General features: G+C 41.2%; 1 protein-coding gene across 4 annotated transcripts; it reads right to left on the minus strand.

Moving 5' to 3' along the window:
- Nucleotides 1-3,664: 3,664 nt before the first annotated feature.
- fez2b (fasciculation and elongation protein zeta 2b) lies at nt 3,665-16,076 on the minus strand. 4 transcript variants are annotated; one of them, XM_018696049.2, is made up of 11 exons: nt 15,677-16,076; nt 11,895-12,003; nt 11,514-11,630; nt 10,535-10,676; nt 9,509-9,636; nt 9,037-9,186; nt 8,654-8,734; nt 7,972-8,047; nt 7,751-7,816; nt 7,343-7,371; nt 3,665-6,910 (listed from the first exon to the last, which is right to left on the minus strand). In XM_018696049.2, the coding sequence occupies exons 1-10, from the start codon at nt 15,982-15,984 to the stop codon at nt 7,361-7,363; spliced, it is 1,188 nt and encodes a 395-aa protein (XP_018551565.1). In that variant the 5' UTR covers nt 15,985-16,076; the 3' UTR covers nt 3,665-6,910; nt 7,343-7,360. The 4 variants fall into 4 exon arrangements, with proteins under 4 accessions (XP_018551565.1, XP_018551564.1, XP_018551566.1 ...); XM_018696048.2 differs by lacking the exon at nt 7,343-7,371; XM_018696050.2 differs by lacking the exons at nt 7,343-7,371; nt 8,654-8,734.
- Nucleotides 16,077-17,140: the final 1,064 nt, after the last annotated feature.

Consider the following 17,140-nt stretch of genomic DNA (forward strand, 5'->3'; position numbering starts at 1 on the left):
TTGATGGGGCGACAGGTGTGATCCTAAACACCCCGGCCGCGGGTCTTTGGCCCTCTGATCGATGTGTGGCACAGCGAGGGGCTGCCAGCACCCCCGCCTCAGGCTGAACCACGGACCTCAGCACTGGTGAGTCTCTGGGTGGACACACTTCTCTCTCTCTCTCTGCAGACGTCTTCAATGATTCCTTCTACAATTTTCTCTCTCTGTAAATCTATAACAAGAATGTCTAAACCTACAACAGCTCGGACACAAATAGATGAAATAGCTGGCACCTAACCAGCCCTTAAAAGCTGACCAATGTACTGTATTGCACTAATGCATATTCATAGTCTTGACATATTAAAGACTACAGAGGTCTATAGGAAATATAAATAGATAACAGTAGCTGATCAAAGGAATGTGATGCTATCTGCAGGCTAGGAACTAGGCCACGCGAGCCAGTATGTCTCCAGTTACATTGTTATCTCCTCCACAGTACATGTGTGATCATCTTTCTCTCTCACAGCGTTGACTTGTGATGTGTTTCTATCGAGTGTAAACCTCAAAAAAGTCAAAGCCAATGCAGGAAAAGGTGGTTTTAACAGAAAAAGACGTCCTCATTTACCTGAGCAAGTCAAACAGCGGGGTCACGTCTCATCCTACGTGTGAATATGGCTGCAAAACTACTATTTGTAAATGATGTAAATGACAAGACATGTTTTACATATATGATCTGATCAAAATGATCTCTTTTCAGGATGTATGAGATTAAAATCCATTGCTCTTGTCATTTTTAAATAACCTAAAAACCATGTTGTAACAAAGGGATGATTTTAAGGAGATGCCATATACTGGGAGTAAGAAATGTAATAATTAAACTGACATGCTCTTTATGTGTTTCCCTCCAGATTCACAGAGCCCCACTCCTCCTGGAGGAGGAGGAGGAGGAGGAGGAGGGGGTGGCGAGCGGGCAGAGGGAGGTCAGGGAGACCAGCCGGTCGTCCGGGAGCTGTGGTTCATCGTAGTGATGGCGGGCATCGCCCTGCTGCTGCTGGCCATCGTGTTAGGTGTCATGCTTCATAAGGTGAGAGACTCAGTGACTCAGCCTTACTGTGTACGCTGAGGGTGACAGCCAGGCAACGTCCAGATGAGGAAATCCTCTGAGTGAGGCAAAGAAAGTGCACGAAAGCACGTATGCAAACTGGAGCACCCAGTAACATTTGGTTAAATCTGTTTACAGCTGCATCATCTTGTACTTAGCCGCTGTGTCTACTCTCTCTTTTCCTCCGCTCATCCTGCACTAGGCCCTGAACAGACCCCCCTTCACCCGAGAGAGACCCCCGCTGGTGGCCCAGCCCATGCAGAAGAGGAGCCCCATGGCTGTTTACCCACCAAGCAACTCTGTTTTGGTGAGGGGGAGATTTACCCCAGTTCTTTATTTACTAATCACTTGATTAGAAGCCATCTTGTTCACTAGTTTTTATACTGTATTATGGCATAATTTCATTATATAGGGTATTAGATGTATAATTATGGAGTTGTGTTTGTGCTGCATTCCTGAGCTCAGCACAGAAAAAGACTGCACACAATTCTATTTTGTAGAGAAATTATTATCAGGAAAAGAAGAATTTAATTAAAGCATTCAAATATTTCCATGAAATATCATTTTGTGTCACTGCAAAAAATGTCCCCTGGTGCGCTCAAGAATGAGGCACAAATATAACTCCATATAACTGGCAAACAGAATTTACTTTTACAGTGTAAGTGATTGTAAAGTTTTCCCTCTTCCTCAGTTTGACACTGTGCCTGACACAACGGGCTTCTCCAACAGCGTAACACTCAAGGGCTTCAGCATGAAGATTGAGGTAAAACTCAGATAAACTCACAAACAGCACACAAGCAACAGTTTTGCTGTACACATGCATAATATGTTTTGTCTTTTTTTGTTGTTGTTTGGGCTTACCAGGAAGTGTTGGAAGCCAAATGTGAGCCCACAGATGAGGTCCCTCCACAGGGCGAGCTCGGGATCCTCAGTGTGAACTCTCTGAGGCGCAGCGTCAGCCAGGTGATGGATGGGAAGTCCCTCACAGGAGAGGATGAAGCGTGGGACCCAAACATTTCAGGCCATGACAGTGGGATGGTGAGAGACCCCAAAAATGTATGCCAGACCTGTTCAAACTGAAAAAAAAAAAAAAGTTACAACAGGGATGAATCACATGTTGCTAGGCTACAGTACTTAATAGCATTATCGAACATCACACCTGTGCACCAAGATGTCAATACATGCAGTAGGTGGAAAAAGTGGAGACATAAACACAGGAAGACCCATGTAGCTACACCCATAAAACATTTCAAAAGTGTCTAAAAATCGTTGTGTATCCTCCATTTAACAAGCTCTGCTCCTTCTCCCTTATAGTTTATGGACGATGAGGAATTTGTCGACACCATCAAAGGTTTCAGCACCGTGAGGAAGGAGCACACCATGTTCACCGACACCAACCTGTGACCTGAGGACGACCTCTGAACCCGACACGCGCTCACGTAAAACCCACCTTGTTTTGTCTCCAAAGCCTGTGACCAGTTTAGAGCTGGCTAAGAGCTGGCAGGAGGTCGGCAGCAGCTGAGGGGAAACTTTCTTCTCTCCTACAATGAAAAACAGAGGAAGGGGAAATTCAACATGGTTCATGAGGAGAGTGTTGGGAGTAACCGTGGCAACTGAGAGAAGAAAGAAGTGTTGAAATGTTACCGTGCTGACATTTAAACACGACCGGACGAGAAACAATCCCGATGAGTGGACAGAGGAAGCACCTGCTTTTGTGGAGAGCTCTTTGAGGACAGGTCTGAAACAATATGCTTGACATTAAAACTTCTCATCACTGAATACAGCCAGATACTGAGAAAAAGGTGCTGCAGCAGAACATGGTTATCTATTTGAACTCGTCTCAATATATTTCCCTCTAAAGAGAGAGAGAGTACTTTTACTAGAATTTTGTAAGAAGCATACTTTTAATTTGTAATTCTACCAACACATTCATTCTCACACCTTTGGGTTCTTTTTGGTGTTGTGAACTTGCGTCTGTCTGTCTGGTGAATCTAAGGAATCTCGAATTGATCTTGTAAGTGCCATTAAGACGATGCACACAACAGCCAACAGACACAGTGTTTTCATCCATCTTTTCTCCTCAGTATTCAGAGTTGTATGTTTGTCCAGAAGCTGAGTGATGAGCAACGATCCAACATGATAAAATGGAGGATATTAGTTAGTGAGGGCTGTTAATATGGATTTGTACCATTCCATTAATTTAACGCAAAACACTGGGACTGGAGCTGGTTCAAGGTTCAAGTTTTGTCTTCCTCAGTAATCAAGTTTCACCTCAGCATGCAAGCAAACAGTCCTGTGAAAAATTCAAGTATCAGTGAGAAAGGTATTACTGTTTAATGTATTTCAATTATGAACAAGGGGCGATATATATTTGGAATAAGGCAGTGTTATACAGCTGATAACAGGTCTGCTCTCCTGGCTAGTAAAGCGTTGTTCTGAAGATGCATGTTTGTTTTTTTTTCATAGGACAGCGACAACGCTTCGTTTTGATATGCATGGACAGTGTGTGGTACATAATAAAGTTGTGGTAAAAATAATGCGTTTCACAATTTATACACACACACACACCTAAACCAAACCACGTTAAAGTCTTCACATATTAATTTATTTGAAATGAGTTGCGATGCAATGTGGGCACAAACACTTGTACCATTACAGTCAATAAAATGGTTACAAAATGAACATTTACATAATAAATTAATATACTGCAGTACCACATGAGACAGTAAACATAAAACCCCAAACTGGGGAATTATATTGCATTAAAAACAAAAAGAGGAATCGGATTAATGTACAAAAAATCTTTCAGGCATTTACAAAGGCAGCCTCATTTTTTGTTGCTTGTTTCGTTGTACATATATAAATATAAATCTCTAAATTGTAGTTACACTGATATGTCTGCTAAGAAGAGACCAGGTGAGGGGCTCTGGCCTGAGACGAGATCCGTCGGTGACCTCCGTGCTGACTGCCATTTCATTATAAAACTAAAGAGAAATTTACACAGTTAGCATTGTGACCGTTTTGACTGAAGCTTTTGATTTTTCGGATTATGATCGGCTGAGGGACGTTACCTGAAAATGGCTCAAAATCTTTAGGCATTTTCTTTGCCCTTTTTCACATCAGTTAAGATGAAATGCTTATTTGTTTTATGGTGTTCTGCATTTCATTGCAATATGCACTTGTCCCTTTAGTGTGATACTACTATGTCCGTAAACAAAAACAAATTGTTCATCATTAGAGATGTGTTTGCAGCAGTAAAGTGCATGCAGCACATGCTAGGTTGTGAATGTTTTCAAAGCTGGCAACAGTACATATAAATAGTTAAATATAGCACTACAAGCTTTTTGTCATCCTTTACAAAAGAATAAATGGACCCTCATATTTGAGCAACCTTTTGTGCAATCTTCCCCAACATCCACAATCTTTATCGCGACTTCCCCTTTTATTCTGGCAGCAACCTTAAAAGCCATGCTTTCAAATTTTCTATTAAACTAAAGTTTGCTGCTAGATGTTACAGCTGCATCTAAGTTATCGTCACTAGATTGCTACAACAAGCAGATGCTACTGAGAGGCCTTCATCTGTGCCTTTGAACGCATATCTACACCTACTGTTATTACTACTAAGGACTTGTATATCTGTGTTTCAAAGAAAAAAAAAACATCATGACATAATCGACATCTGTAATGCTACCCTGATTTAGTTAAGAGGCTACCATGATTATCTCCATCTGCTCGTCCAGGTATTTGGAGTGAGAAAAGATAAAAGTGCAGCAAGTTGAAGTCTAGCTGTTAAAACGTTGTCAGAAACATAGAGACACTCAGGAATGTCAGAACGAGATTTTTTAACTTCTAGCACTGATGATCGTACCTGAGAGCTAGACCTGATCTGACAGTGTGTGGTGCACCTGTAGTAGCTGGTGATCTGAACGCTATTGTACCAACTTGCTGATGATGCGGCATCGAGTGCAGTGCCAGATTGGTGTTACGTGGCTTTGAAGGGACGCTCCAGTGATTTGATATTGCACCGTCGTAAAGGTGGAAGACTAACAAGACTCACATTATGAAAACAGAATTGGTCAAAACCGATGCAGCCGAAGCTGAGATATCCTGACTTTTACTCCCTCATATAGATCCTACAGTTCCCACAATGCAACTTGGTGGTATGTTTTTGTTAGTCCTTCTCCATTTGGTAACCACTGACATCTGTCAAACTCCATGCCCTGAGTTTTTCACATGAGCTTCCTGTTATGAATTTGTAGTCTCAAGTCTGAGCCAAGATAACCCTGATGACATCGTTATGACATCATCAGGGTACTTTGACATAGCTCCTCCACAGAGGACGTCATACAACTGTTACAGCACTCTATAAGAAGAACTGATGGCAATGTATAAAATCAGTGGAGTGCCCCTTTAAGGCTCGTGCTGACTGATAAAGTGAACAGAATAAATGTTATGGAACGTGTTTTCTGCACCACTAGCTTAAGTCTCTACGCTTCATCTAACACTAACCCTAGTGAGACATACTCTAAAGTACATCCATCACATGTTCCACTACTACATGACCAGATCACTGACAGACTAAAGTGCTACCACAAAATCCCAAAAAATTTACACAACAGTTAAGGGGTTAACTTATGATGGAAGCTTAACTACACAATTATCAATCCTGACATGATCCTACCTACAATATTTATCTAATGCTGCAACCAGACAGGTTGTTCTCTACTAATGCAGAAATGTAATACGAGGTATCTGCAGACTCATGTGACGACGACGACGATGATGACCCCTGGGGAAGTTGTTGGGGATGGGGTCACTACTCGAGGGCTCAGAGGTCAATGGACAGCATTTACAAAATGACGCTGCAAACGTCAAGTCCCTAATCTCACTAAAGACGACTCCTTATCCAAAAATATGCTTTACATGTTTGTTCATCCAGCCATTACTTTCTTAAGTCATTTCGCTTTTTTTCCCTTTTTCAAAAAGTGAAAAGTTTCCAAAACTGTGCAATTTCACATAGTCGTATACAAAATATTTCATTTTAACATTCAACTAACAGCTTATAATGAGCATAAACCCAAAACCAACATGCAAAGACAGGGGGGCCTACATTTTAGATTTTAAATTAAAGGGTTTGCTCTTTTTGATCATTAGCAAGCAGAGTCTTCAACCTCAAGACATTATATGCAATCAATTAACAGAAGCTATTAAAGCAAAGGTTTCCATACAGGGAAAACAGGATTTGTACTTGGTATCACGACTCGCCTGGCACCTTAAGATCCAGAGATTCAGCCAGGATTTGTTTTCCCTGTCAGGCATGAACTACAAAGATGCAAATGCGCTCAGTTTACAAAAGAGATTGGACTGTATTTCCCTCACACAGGCCTGCTGATGAAACCCAAAGAAAAGCAAAACATCTCGTTATTTCTCTGACCCTTTACTATTCAAGAGCCACTGGCAAATCAGGAAGTGAGGTGTTGAGACTAATACTGATTACTGGCACCCATAGACAAGTCATCATGCAGTCAGCATATACAGGGTTGTAGAACTCAGGCAATAAAAAGTTAAAAGATTACAATTGAAAAGAACTATACAGACCAAGGAGTTATATCTAGAGTTAAAATCTTAGGAAGACCAAAAGTGGCAAAGTAAAAAAAAAAAAGAAAAGCCACAAGGAAAGAAAGTCTATGTTGTGAAAAATGGGGAAGAAGGTTTGGATTTTAAACCACTATCTGGGTTCTTCCAGATTACCAGAACCCTCTTCTGATGGTCCGATGGAAGGTCCTGGAGATGCGAGGCCTCGCCTTTGGCTTTACGTGGGACAAAGAACTGTGGAGACAAAAAAGCAGATCAGTTAATCATCACTGCTATTCTGTGAGAGCTGTGAGAGGTATAAAAGGATGGAAGAGCGACTACCACAGGGAGAAATGTGGGTGGGGGAGGGGGTGAGAAAAGAGGAGACAGCAGCTACAGATGAGAAGCAAACATGTGGAACAGCTGCTACTACAAGCTCGCAGTAAAGGGGAATTGTTATATGCGTGAAGTGTATTTTTGGGTGTTTCAAATCAGGGTAGGTGTAGTGCAGCCACAAGCCACTGCACAGCACGACAAGGCGCTACAGCGAAGAGCGAAGTGAGGGAGGGCTACTGCTTTGGAGACGGTGGGGAGAAAGTGCTACTACACAAAGAGAGAAAGAGAAAAGGCTCAGAATAGAAGGCTGAAGATGAAGAATCTGTGTTAATGTGTCAGTGCCTCACAAACCTCAGGCTTCCACTGCTCTCATACCAGAGCTACCCAAAGGACAATGCAGCACAGACGAGAGACAAGGAAGGCACACGGTCAACAGTGAAGGGTGGCAAGAAAAGAATCCCCCCCCCAATAAAATTAACATATGTGTTGCTGTTTTTCTCGTCACTCTGTCATACTGCTAAAAGAACTTTGTACTTCCACTTTTAAGCAAAAGGTGGCATGGTGGAACAGACACAATCAAAAGTCACCTGACTGTGACACACACCTCTAAATATAAGTCACCTTTGGCACACAGTTTGAAACAAATTACTCCCCCCCCCCACACCCCTCAGGTTTTTGCTGCAACAGAATCATTATGACATGACTGCAGTTTTCCAGCTATTTGCTCCCTGAGGTCAAAGTATGTAGAGTAATGTTTACCTTTGAGAATGTAGTCTGTTAGCAGGGCGGGTACCTTCTCACTGTCATCCCTCATGGCATGGAGAACTAACAGGAAGTAAGAGAGAGCAGTACATTTACAGTTTGAAAACAAAACAAGGTAAAACAAAGACAATAATGCTCACGGCTTGAGTACACACAAACCGAGGGGCAAGCCACATCTAGTTTAGTCAGTATGTGCGTCTGTGTGTCGGTCCACTCACTCTTTGTGAGGATCTGGAGGTCTTCTACAGACGGGGTGCCTGCTTTCTTCTCATAAGGGATTACTGTGGTCAGGTACTGAGTGGAAAGATAATATAAGATACAAACATGTATATTGTCATTTACTACTTTAATTGAAGTTTTCTAATTTAATCTTGGAACAAAAAAGGCCAAACTCTTGTGACAGGGTTATCAAATATGTCAGTGTCATGAAACTCACATGAACATGCGGTAAATGAGAGCAGATTTAAATGTAACTGCAGGTTGGTTTCAACCCTTCAAATGCCTATTAGTGTAAATGTGCACTAATGCGACGTAAAGAAAAAAAACAGCAGTGATTATGCAACAGTATCTTCTTGGCTTACAACAAAGGAACAATAAGATTACAACACAGTAAAAGCTGCAAAATAAAAATGATGGGTGATTGTGTAATGCTTTGTTGAAATCAAGTTAAGATGAAAAAAAAAAGAAGATCAAAAGAATGACTGAAGCAGAGAAAAAGAGAACAAAAATCAACCATGATGAGAAGACAGACAGAAATAACAGAGAAAATGGCACCAAAACACCAGCAGTGGTAGCTGTGGGAAAAGAAACAAACGTGTCACAGTGGGGAAAAAAGGAAGAAAGAAAAGCAAAATAAAAGCACAGAATGTTATCTGTAGTGGAAAGAAAGAGCAGGGGCACCTGTTTGTCCCCTCCTGTGTTGCCAAAAGTTTGACGGAGACCATTTTGAATCACATTGGAGAGTCCCTCCAAAGTGAGGAGCTACAAGGAGTGAGAGGAAGTAGGGAGAAAAAGAGAGCAAAGAGAGATGAGAGGGTTTCTACAGAGTATATTAGGAGGGTAGAAGGAAAAGGCTCGGCAACCACCCTCAGTGACAGAATAAGAGGCAGCTTCCCCATGCAGATTGTCCGTTCATGCATCATGCGCATCTACTTAGAATTCAAGCAAGTGTGTGGCTGCGAATACATGTGTCTGTTCCACTAGTCGTCATTGTCGTCATGCACACAGGGCATATGTGTTTGTCTCTGTTTATGCCTCCCACACCGTGCCGCTACGTGACTCACTGTGCCTGGTATGTGCGTGCTGGCTGTCCTCTGGCCGTTGGGTCCGGTCGTAGTCGTACTTCTGATTTTCTTCTTCTTGCGCAGCAGCTCGCGGTGCTCCTTCTGTCTGTTCTGGACGTCGATCAGCAGCGAAATGAAGCTGTTCTTCACCTGTTTTTATACAGAGCTCCATTTTATTTATGTTGGTTTTTTTTCTAAGTTCACACAATAGTTTTCTTTATTCATACATGTAATGCTAAATATGTTTTCAACTGTTAAAAATACACTGCAGTCTGTTGTCACTGCACAACAGATGTTTAAATGGCCCTAACTTTGAATCAGATTTTTAACATTTAGCATTACTGCAGAACTGTCTGACTGAGGATGTTTCTGAAATCAGCTAAATACTGCTCAGCCTTTAACAAACTCAAGCCTTGCTATGGTATCAGTCCTATGCTATGGTATGAGTCCAGAAAATAAGAACCAGCAGTACCTCCTTTTCATAGTCCAGTTCGTCTCGCAGGGCCAGAGCCTGGATCAGCTCTTCGCTGTAGCGGCGAATGGCTGTTTCCACTTCCTCCAGAGTCTCGGTCAGTTCAGACACAGACAGCTGACGCAGCCCTGGGGATGGTGTATAGACATTACTACAGGCGACATGTTGTATATTTATGTGTTTGTTGTGTGTATGGCTTTGCTTGGAAGAATGGAAGTGTTAATAGACATTTACAATGAACAGTGCTTGTCAGAGTTATACTCACTACAGTATATTATATGTAATGAATAATATAATATAATATAATAAAAATAAATAATAAAAAACCATTAGTTAAATGGCACACAAAAAGCTGTATAATAACAGAGACACAGACACTCTGAGGATACATGAACATCTCTTTTGAAAAGAAAAATATGTGAGCTTTTGAATCTTTTTCATATATTTAAAATGCAAAGTGCACAATATTACAAGAGTCAAGTCAAGTGGATTAAAGGAAAAAATGTCAGCAATTTACAAGTCTTGTAGCAACATCTGGTGGGTCTTGAAATATTTTCATCTCTCCCACTGAGTATAAATGGCTTAGTATAAATAATGAGCAAACACAAAGTGTATGCATAACGTCTGTCTGATATGTAAAACACACTGCACACTGTAGTTAATATATACAGATATCTGAGACAAAATCTATAGCCTTAAGGCAAACTGGGTGCCACCGCTCAGTCTGCACCATTCAGGCGTTATAAACTGTATTCAAGACAAATATATGCGGTTGATTATATAACATGTAGAGATACAGCAATTGCTGTCTGTTGGCATTTGTTACAAATTACATAAGAATGGTTTTGCATGTGCGTTGCTGTTTCTTCATGTACTGGACTGTCTAACCTGTTACACTTCATTAAATGATTTTAAATAGCTATAAAATGTTGGCAGAGTGTGAAGACGAACATGTGCAGTAACTTTAAGAGCTTTATATTTTTCATTCTCTCAACTGTAAATGTCCACAACCGTGGTGGTACTCACGATCCTCGTAGCTGGTGTTGGAGCCGGAGCGTTTCAGGTTGTGAAAGTCCTGGGAGAGCATGGACAGGTCGGACTGGGACGGACTCTCGTCGTCCTCTGGGTCTGGAGACTCCTGCATCATTTCCTCTATCTCCTCTATCACCTAGATAACACCACAAAAAAAACAGAGGTTGGTGACCTGCATGTCTTGCACCAGACAATGTGCACTTAAGACACATGAAGAATATCAGGGACGATACAGTCAAATTATTGATATATTGATATTAAGATGCAACAGCCTCAGGCAGCTGGACAAATTTATTTTGCAGTTTGTTTTTCAGAAGAATTCTAGATCTTCATGTGATCAAAAAAAGTTTTAAAGCTTTCCAGGAGGAGATAATGACAACCAGAAAGTGAGGTTTGTGTTTGTGTTTTCAGGAAGCCAAAAAACTGAGCTGAACACGCTCTCAATTTTATGAAATGCCAGAGGCTAAACATTTGCATACAGAAAACATTTCTGCTCAAACAAGGTGGATTTTAGAGTAATTCCTTGGGCGAGCTTACGCTACTTGCATAAAATCTATTCAAACATAATTTTAAATCAGAATCCTACAGTGTTGATTTGTCAGATTCTTTGTCGCAGCTGGACACCATTGTAGCGAGAGCCAGGAATTTTTGCATATACACTGTTTTGAAGTTTGCTGCTGATATGAAAGGCCTTCAGCAAAGAAACAAAGAAGCTTAGGAAAAAAAATATGGACTTTGTGGTTGGAAGACTGATGGTTGTTTGAATCTAAAAGCTGCTGGTCTCCCAAAAAAGCTTAAAATATCATTAGAAGCTCTGATGTGCACAACAGCTGTAACTGAACGTGCAGGTGGGGGTGGGGGATTATTAGGATCAAGTGATGTATTTATATACTTATTCAAATCAAAATGAGAGCTAATTTCTAAATGATCCTGTATACACCTAAACGCTGCTGAATGCGTGACTGTGTGTCACCTGTTCAGCTGTGAAGAGTGGCTCGTCATTGATACAGGAGACAATGATAGAGTGCATGTCCATCTGCTCCCTCAGCTCCTCGTCGTCCGACAGATCCAAAGACTGGTTGTCCAACTTCTGCTCGTTGGAAGGAAGGGGGGAGGCAGAGATAGAGAGAAAGAAGGAGAGAGAACTTGGATGAGACAGCAAACAGGTGGTTAAGCAGATTGAAGGGAGAAGAACTGCTTACACTTTGTGACTTGGCTCTTTTTCAGGAGGGTAACCTTTCAAAAAGTATGCAGATTTACTGGAAAGTAGCCTTGTGTGCTGGAAACATTACACTACATCGGAGACTATGTGTGCATGTGTGTGTGTGTGTGTATGTATGTATGTCTGTGGTACCTCATGCTCAGTGAGGTTGAGGGTGGGCAGGTGCAGGGAGCGAGTGTGCGATGTCTTCCAGTCCACAGGCATCACGTTGCCATAGTTATCTGTCAGAGCGTTCCACACTCTGGGAAAAAAAGAAAGATGGGTTCATGACGTAATTAGGACTAGACAATAATATATTCTTATAATAAATAAAATAAAAGCCTCAAGCAAAGAACAGAAGGTTTGGTTGATGTTTTCTGTTCACAGTAGATAAGACAAACCCTGTTTCCTTCTCTTTTTACTGTGACACAGCGTTACTTGGCAGTGCTGTGGCCTCCTCTCCGACCACCCCCACACAACTTCACCACTTCACACCACTGCATCTCACAGCAGTCACCCAAATCCACTGACGAACGCAACAGCTCCCTAATCACACGTCTCCCTGGTGAGACACATTGACGCAAGTACTGCAGTTCAACCTTAAAATGGAGTTCTTTTTTGTAGCCTGTTTGGAATTACTTTCTCCAAAAGTCACATTTCTGGAACTGTATGAGCCTCATTTAGGTTTTGCTGGTAAACACTATACCAACAGACTGTTGAATGTTTACAAAACAGCCGGGGCAGATGGTGGAGCTCAGCCTGTTAAACTGTGAAATACCCTGCTCCCATCATCTCTGTCAAAACATACTGAAGGATCTTGTAAAAATATGTGCAAATATGTACATTTAGTCAAAGATAAATAGTCAAATTCTACACAACACAGGTCATTTCTACAAGCCTCATTAATTTGATTTCATTCAGGATGAGTTGGAGACGTCATTAAAGGTTAAGTGCCATTTGATAAATGCAGCTATGTGAAGCTGCCCCCTCATGCAGTAGAGAAAACTAACAGCTGCAGGCTTATGCATGTTTTTCAAACACCATGACAGAAAATTGAGTCAGTGGAGGGTATGAAATTCATGTGCACGTGGAAGTTGCTGTTTTTTTATTTTTTTTTATTCTTGGCCCCGACCGCTGCGAGCTGAGCGAGGATGGATGCTGTGAACCCATGTGTCAGAGCAGCTCTGCATCGTCATACCCCTCTAACTCTCTCTCACACACACACACACACAGAGAGACAAATGTTTACGTAACTTGCATGTTTCTCCCTGAAGTGCTCATGCACAGCTTGGCGAGTGGGGGGCTGTTGGGTCGTTCTAAATAGGGCAAAGGCTGGCAGGAAATATCTTCTGTGCCGCAAGCGATGACACTGTCTCAGACATGTGAGTGTATGCCAAAAAGCACCATTATCTTCAGTTTCACTGAGAGCATTTGCATTTAAAAACAAGCCTAGTCCAGATTTCAAGAAACCTATTCATTTGTTTGTGCATCACCTCTGTGCCAATTTGTCTAGATTTCTTGCCCCAATGCATTTCTGCAGATGTTGTTCTATCTCACGTACAAAAAGCAAATGTGTAATTCACATGCACGACTTGGCTCTGGCACAAACATTTTTTGCTTTTTCTACACTAACTGAAACACTCTTCTCCTCCTTGTCATCCCTGTTGTTCGTCTCAGCCATGGTCTTACTGGAGAACTTGTTAAGCGCCCAGGCACGTCCCGCAAAAGCGCAGTCATCCAGAAAAGGCTCTCACTGAGCCTGGCACTGCTCTTTAGGCTTCACCAGGCTGCTGTCCAATTATTCTTTTCCCTCCTTCCTCTGTTTCTTTACTTATAACAACCATAGAAGTTTTCCTCCATCTGATGAGCCCTTTTAAATGCCCCTGGACTTTTTGAGCACCATTAACTGTGTATAACTGTTACCACAAGCTCTCTGGAACAGATTAATTTTTGTTTGTGTGTGGAAAAGCTGAAGTCCAATTAAAAATATGTCAAAAAAGTAAAAACTCAACATCCAAGCCACTAGGGCCTTGCACAAGTGCTGTCACAAGTCCTTGGTGCTCCAACTGATCAGTTGATGTCTGTGATGTAGCTGCAAGAAATTCATCTAATATCAGCCGCAATGATAATTACCTGCATTTTATTAATGCACTAGCGTAGTTACGACCCTTGCAGAGCTGAACTTATTGTTCAACTGGCAGAAAATCAATTGTTAAGTTGTTTTTTTTTTTACGAATCTTCATTTTTGAGCAAAAATATTAAACATGCACTTGTTTCAGATTCTCTGTTGTTTATAAGTTGCTGCTGTCTTCATCCAATGTAGTATTAATCGGTTGAACAAAATAAGCAATCTGAAGACGTCAAGCTTCAAGCTTTAGGAAGATAAAATGTCATTTTAGAGATCATCTAACAATTAATCCATGAATTCAGAGAATAATCAGCAGGTCTACCAACTGGAGCTACAACTAATGACAATCTTCAATTAATCAATCAATCAATCCCAACAGTGAAAAAAATGGACATCACAATTTCCCATAGTCCAAGATGATGTATTCAAATATTTTGTTCTGTGTGACCAACAGTCCAAAATCTGAAGATGTTGGTTTACAATGATATAAGGCAAGTTCTCACATTTGAGAAGCAAGAATCAGATAATGGTTTGTGGTCTAGATAAATCACTGAAACAATTCATAAATTATAAAACAGTTGCTGTTTAATTATCTGCTGATAGACTATTGATTTACTGACCAACTACTGATACTGAAACCCCCCGGTAATGCAAAGAGTAGGTAAGCAAAACTCTCAGTGAATCGATGGTAGCCTTCATCAGTCAGTAATATATTTTCATTGTCTATTCCTACATTTAGGTGTATGCTAAAATACATAACCTGTGCCTGCATGTTCAATATTTTATTTCAGTCAAGTCCAAGATTATGTGTAGTGCCCTAAGCTTACATGACTAACTTCCCTCTTTCAGTAGAGCTGAGGGAGCTTTCGTACATTTAGTGATCAGATCGAACAGTGTCACAATGTTGCAGTGTCAGATGCAGGAGAAGGCAGAGGGCAAGAGGAGGGTGATTCATGCATCTCTGTAGTTACAGTGATGTCTGTGCTCAGTGTGGGATTGATGTGACAAAGTAATAGCGAGTTGTCGTGTGAGTATGTAGTTGTGACATTTCTGTGTCTATGGGATACAACAAACTGCCAGGGACCTCTGACTGGGATAACATGAGCTATTGAGGTAGCATGAGGAGATGCTGACAGTGAGAGTAATGATTACATGTATGAAACATGGCATAATGGGTCTGTTAGCTGCGAGAGGGAACAGCAGGGATCCTGAAAGTCAAGTCAAAGTCAAAATGGTTGTAGTTTCACATATTCAAAATAAACATGGGTCAACAGCCAGACCCATATACACTTACACAGATATACACTTTATGGATCAGTGGTTTAATGGCAAACATAGACCAATCTAGCATGAAATCAAGTATTGGTAACGTGGCATGACCCCTCCCCTCCCTTCAAACGCACAAATAAACACACACTGATGAACACAAGCAACATCACAAATGTAAACTCTTGATTCATCCCTTACAGGATGACACACAGTCAACAAACTGCGTTTGTCATTTCCAACATGTTAATACTTCTTTGTGAGGGTCAGCCTACATACAAGAGTCTAAGTCAACCAAAAGAAACGAAAAAAGAAACAGGTGAACACACTTTGTTGTAATACGGAAGAAAGTGTGTTCTCTTTTTGCATTCATGCACTAGCTGGCTAAACTTCGCTCGACACTGATTAAAAGCTAAGCTAAGATCCCTCGCCCTCACATCAACGTTAGGTTAGCCCGGTGAGGCTAAAGTGGCTAGCTAGCTAAGAGATTAAAAGTTAGCATAAATGAAATAAAACAACGCGCATAAAAAGCCCCACTCACTCGTCGTCTTTCAAGTAATTATCCTCTGAGATGGGTTTAATGGGAGCTATGTTTTCCGTCGTGGTGTTGTAGTTTCGGAAACACACTGTCAGCTTCTCGTCGAAGTCGTGGACGAGATCCTCCATCGACTTGAAGCTGCAGATCTCCCCAGAGAAACTGTTGTCCAGGTCTGAGAAATCGTCTAGGCCCGACGACGGATCGCCGACGTTTGAGTTTAACTGGTCCAGCTGGTCGGCCGACTCCGAGGACGGCTTGAATTCGTTAAAGTCCTGCCAGTCCTCATCGAAGTGGGCTAACGGCGCCGCCATGACTGCCGCGGGAGCTCAGTTGACAGCCACTTCAGTCGCCTCGATGGTACTCTGTTTTCGGCTTCGAGACACTGGACTAGACGGCGAGGCGGAGAGGGAGAGAGAGGGGGTGGGCGGACTAGCGTGACGTCAGCGTGGACGCCCCTCCCCTCTCAGATGGAGCAAAACAAACCCATGTCCAATGTGTTTCTATAAGGGTTATGATTGTTGTGCTGTGTTATTTTACTCTCGGTTTTACGTTTTCCTTTTCACCATTTTGAATCTTATCGTTTATTTCCAGATTTACTGGCTGTCTTTGTTGCTTATGTGCTTTTGCTTTTATTGTCCTATGTGCACCACATACTCAATTCAAAGAGAGAGAACTGCCCTCAGTTGACAACCTTTTATATGACTAAAAGATTGATTTACTGAGTAAACAGATTAATAAATAACACTAGGTTGGAGGTTATTCTAATGGATGCCAAAATGACAACGACGGTATATCATAATGCTAGATGTGTAGGTTTTGAAATGAACCACCAGGTGGCGCAGTGAATCTTATGTTGCAGATTTATGGAGACCCACTGTTCCAATATCTGAAATAACCATATGAATATATTGGACATAATGTATATCCATGAAATTGTGAATACTTCAAAACAACCTTGAGATCTTCTCTAAAAAAATTATAATGACATTTGCCCCAGTTATACTAGCTTTCATTACAAAACCAATTTAAACCATTTTAAAAGTTTATATATATATATATATATATATGAATTCATATGATTATTTATTTCATTGTTTCTTATATATATTTCTAATATAAACACTTTGGTTCTCTAAACATGATATTCTTACATTTTACCCATGCCTTGTACACCTACCTCTTAAAGCAGATGGCAAGTTTTCTAAAAAATGTATGGCCAAACAACAAGGCTTACTCAAAATAATGTCACTTTATTGGCAATTGTTCTTATTATTCCTAATTTTGGCATTGAAGGTAGCCTCTTACCAGATGGTCTGGCCCCAGACATTGCTTTCAAGACATTTAGAAATCATGACTGAATACAAAGTAGAATTTTGACAGAAATTCAACTCAGTGTTTTCCACCAGAGACCCCTTGACACATGCTTTGTCAAAAACAGTGATGCAGGGCCAAACCTGGTATCTGCAC

The sequence above is a fragment of the Lates calcarifer genome, linkage group LG7_1 (genome assembly GCF_001640805.2).
Source record: "Lates calcarifer isolate ASB-BC8 linkage group LG7_1, TLL_Latcal_v3, whole genome shotgun sequence".
Lineage (NCBI taxonomy): Eukaryota > Metazoa > Chordata > Actinopteri > Centropomidae > Lates > Lates calcarifer.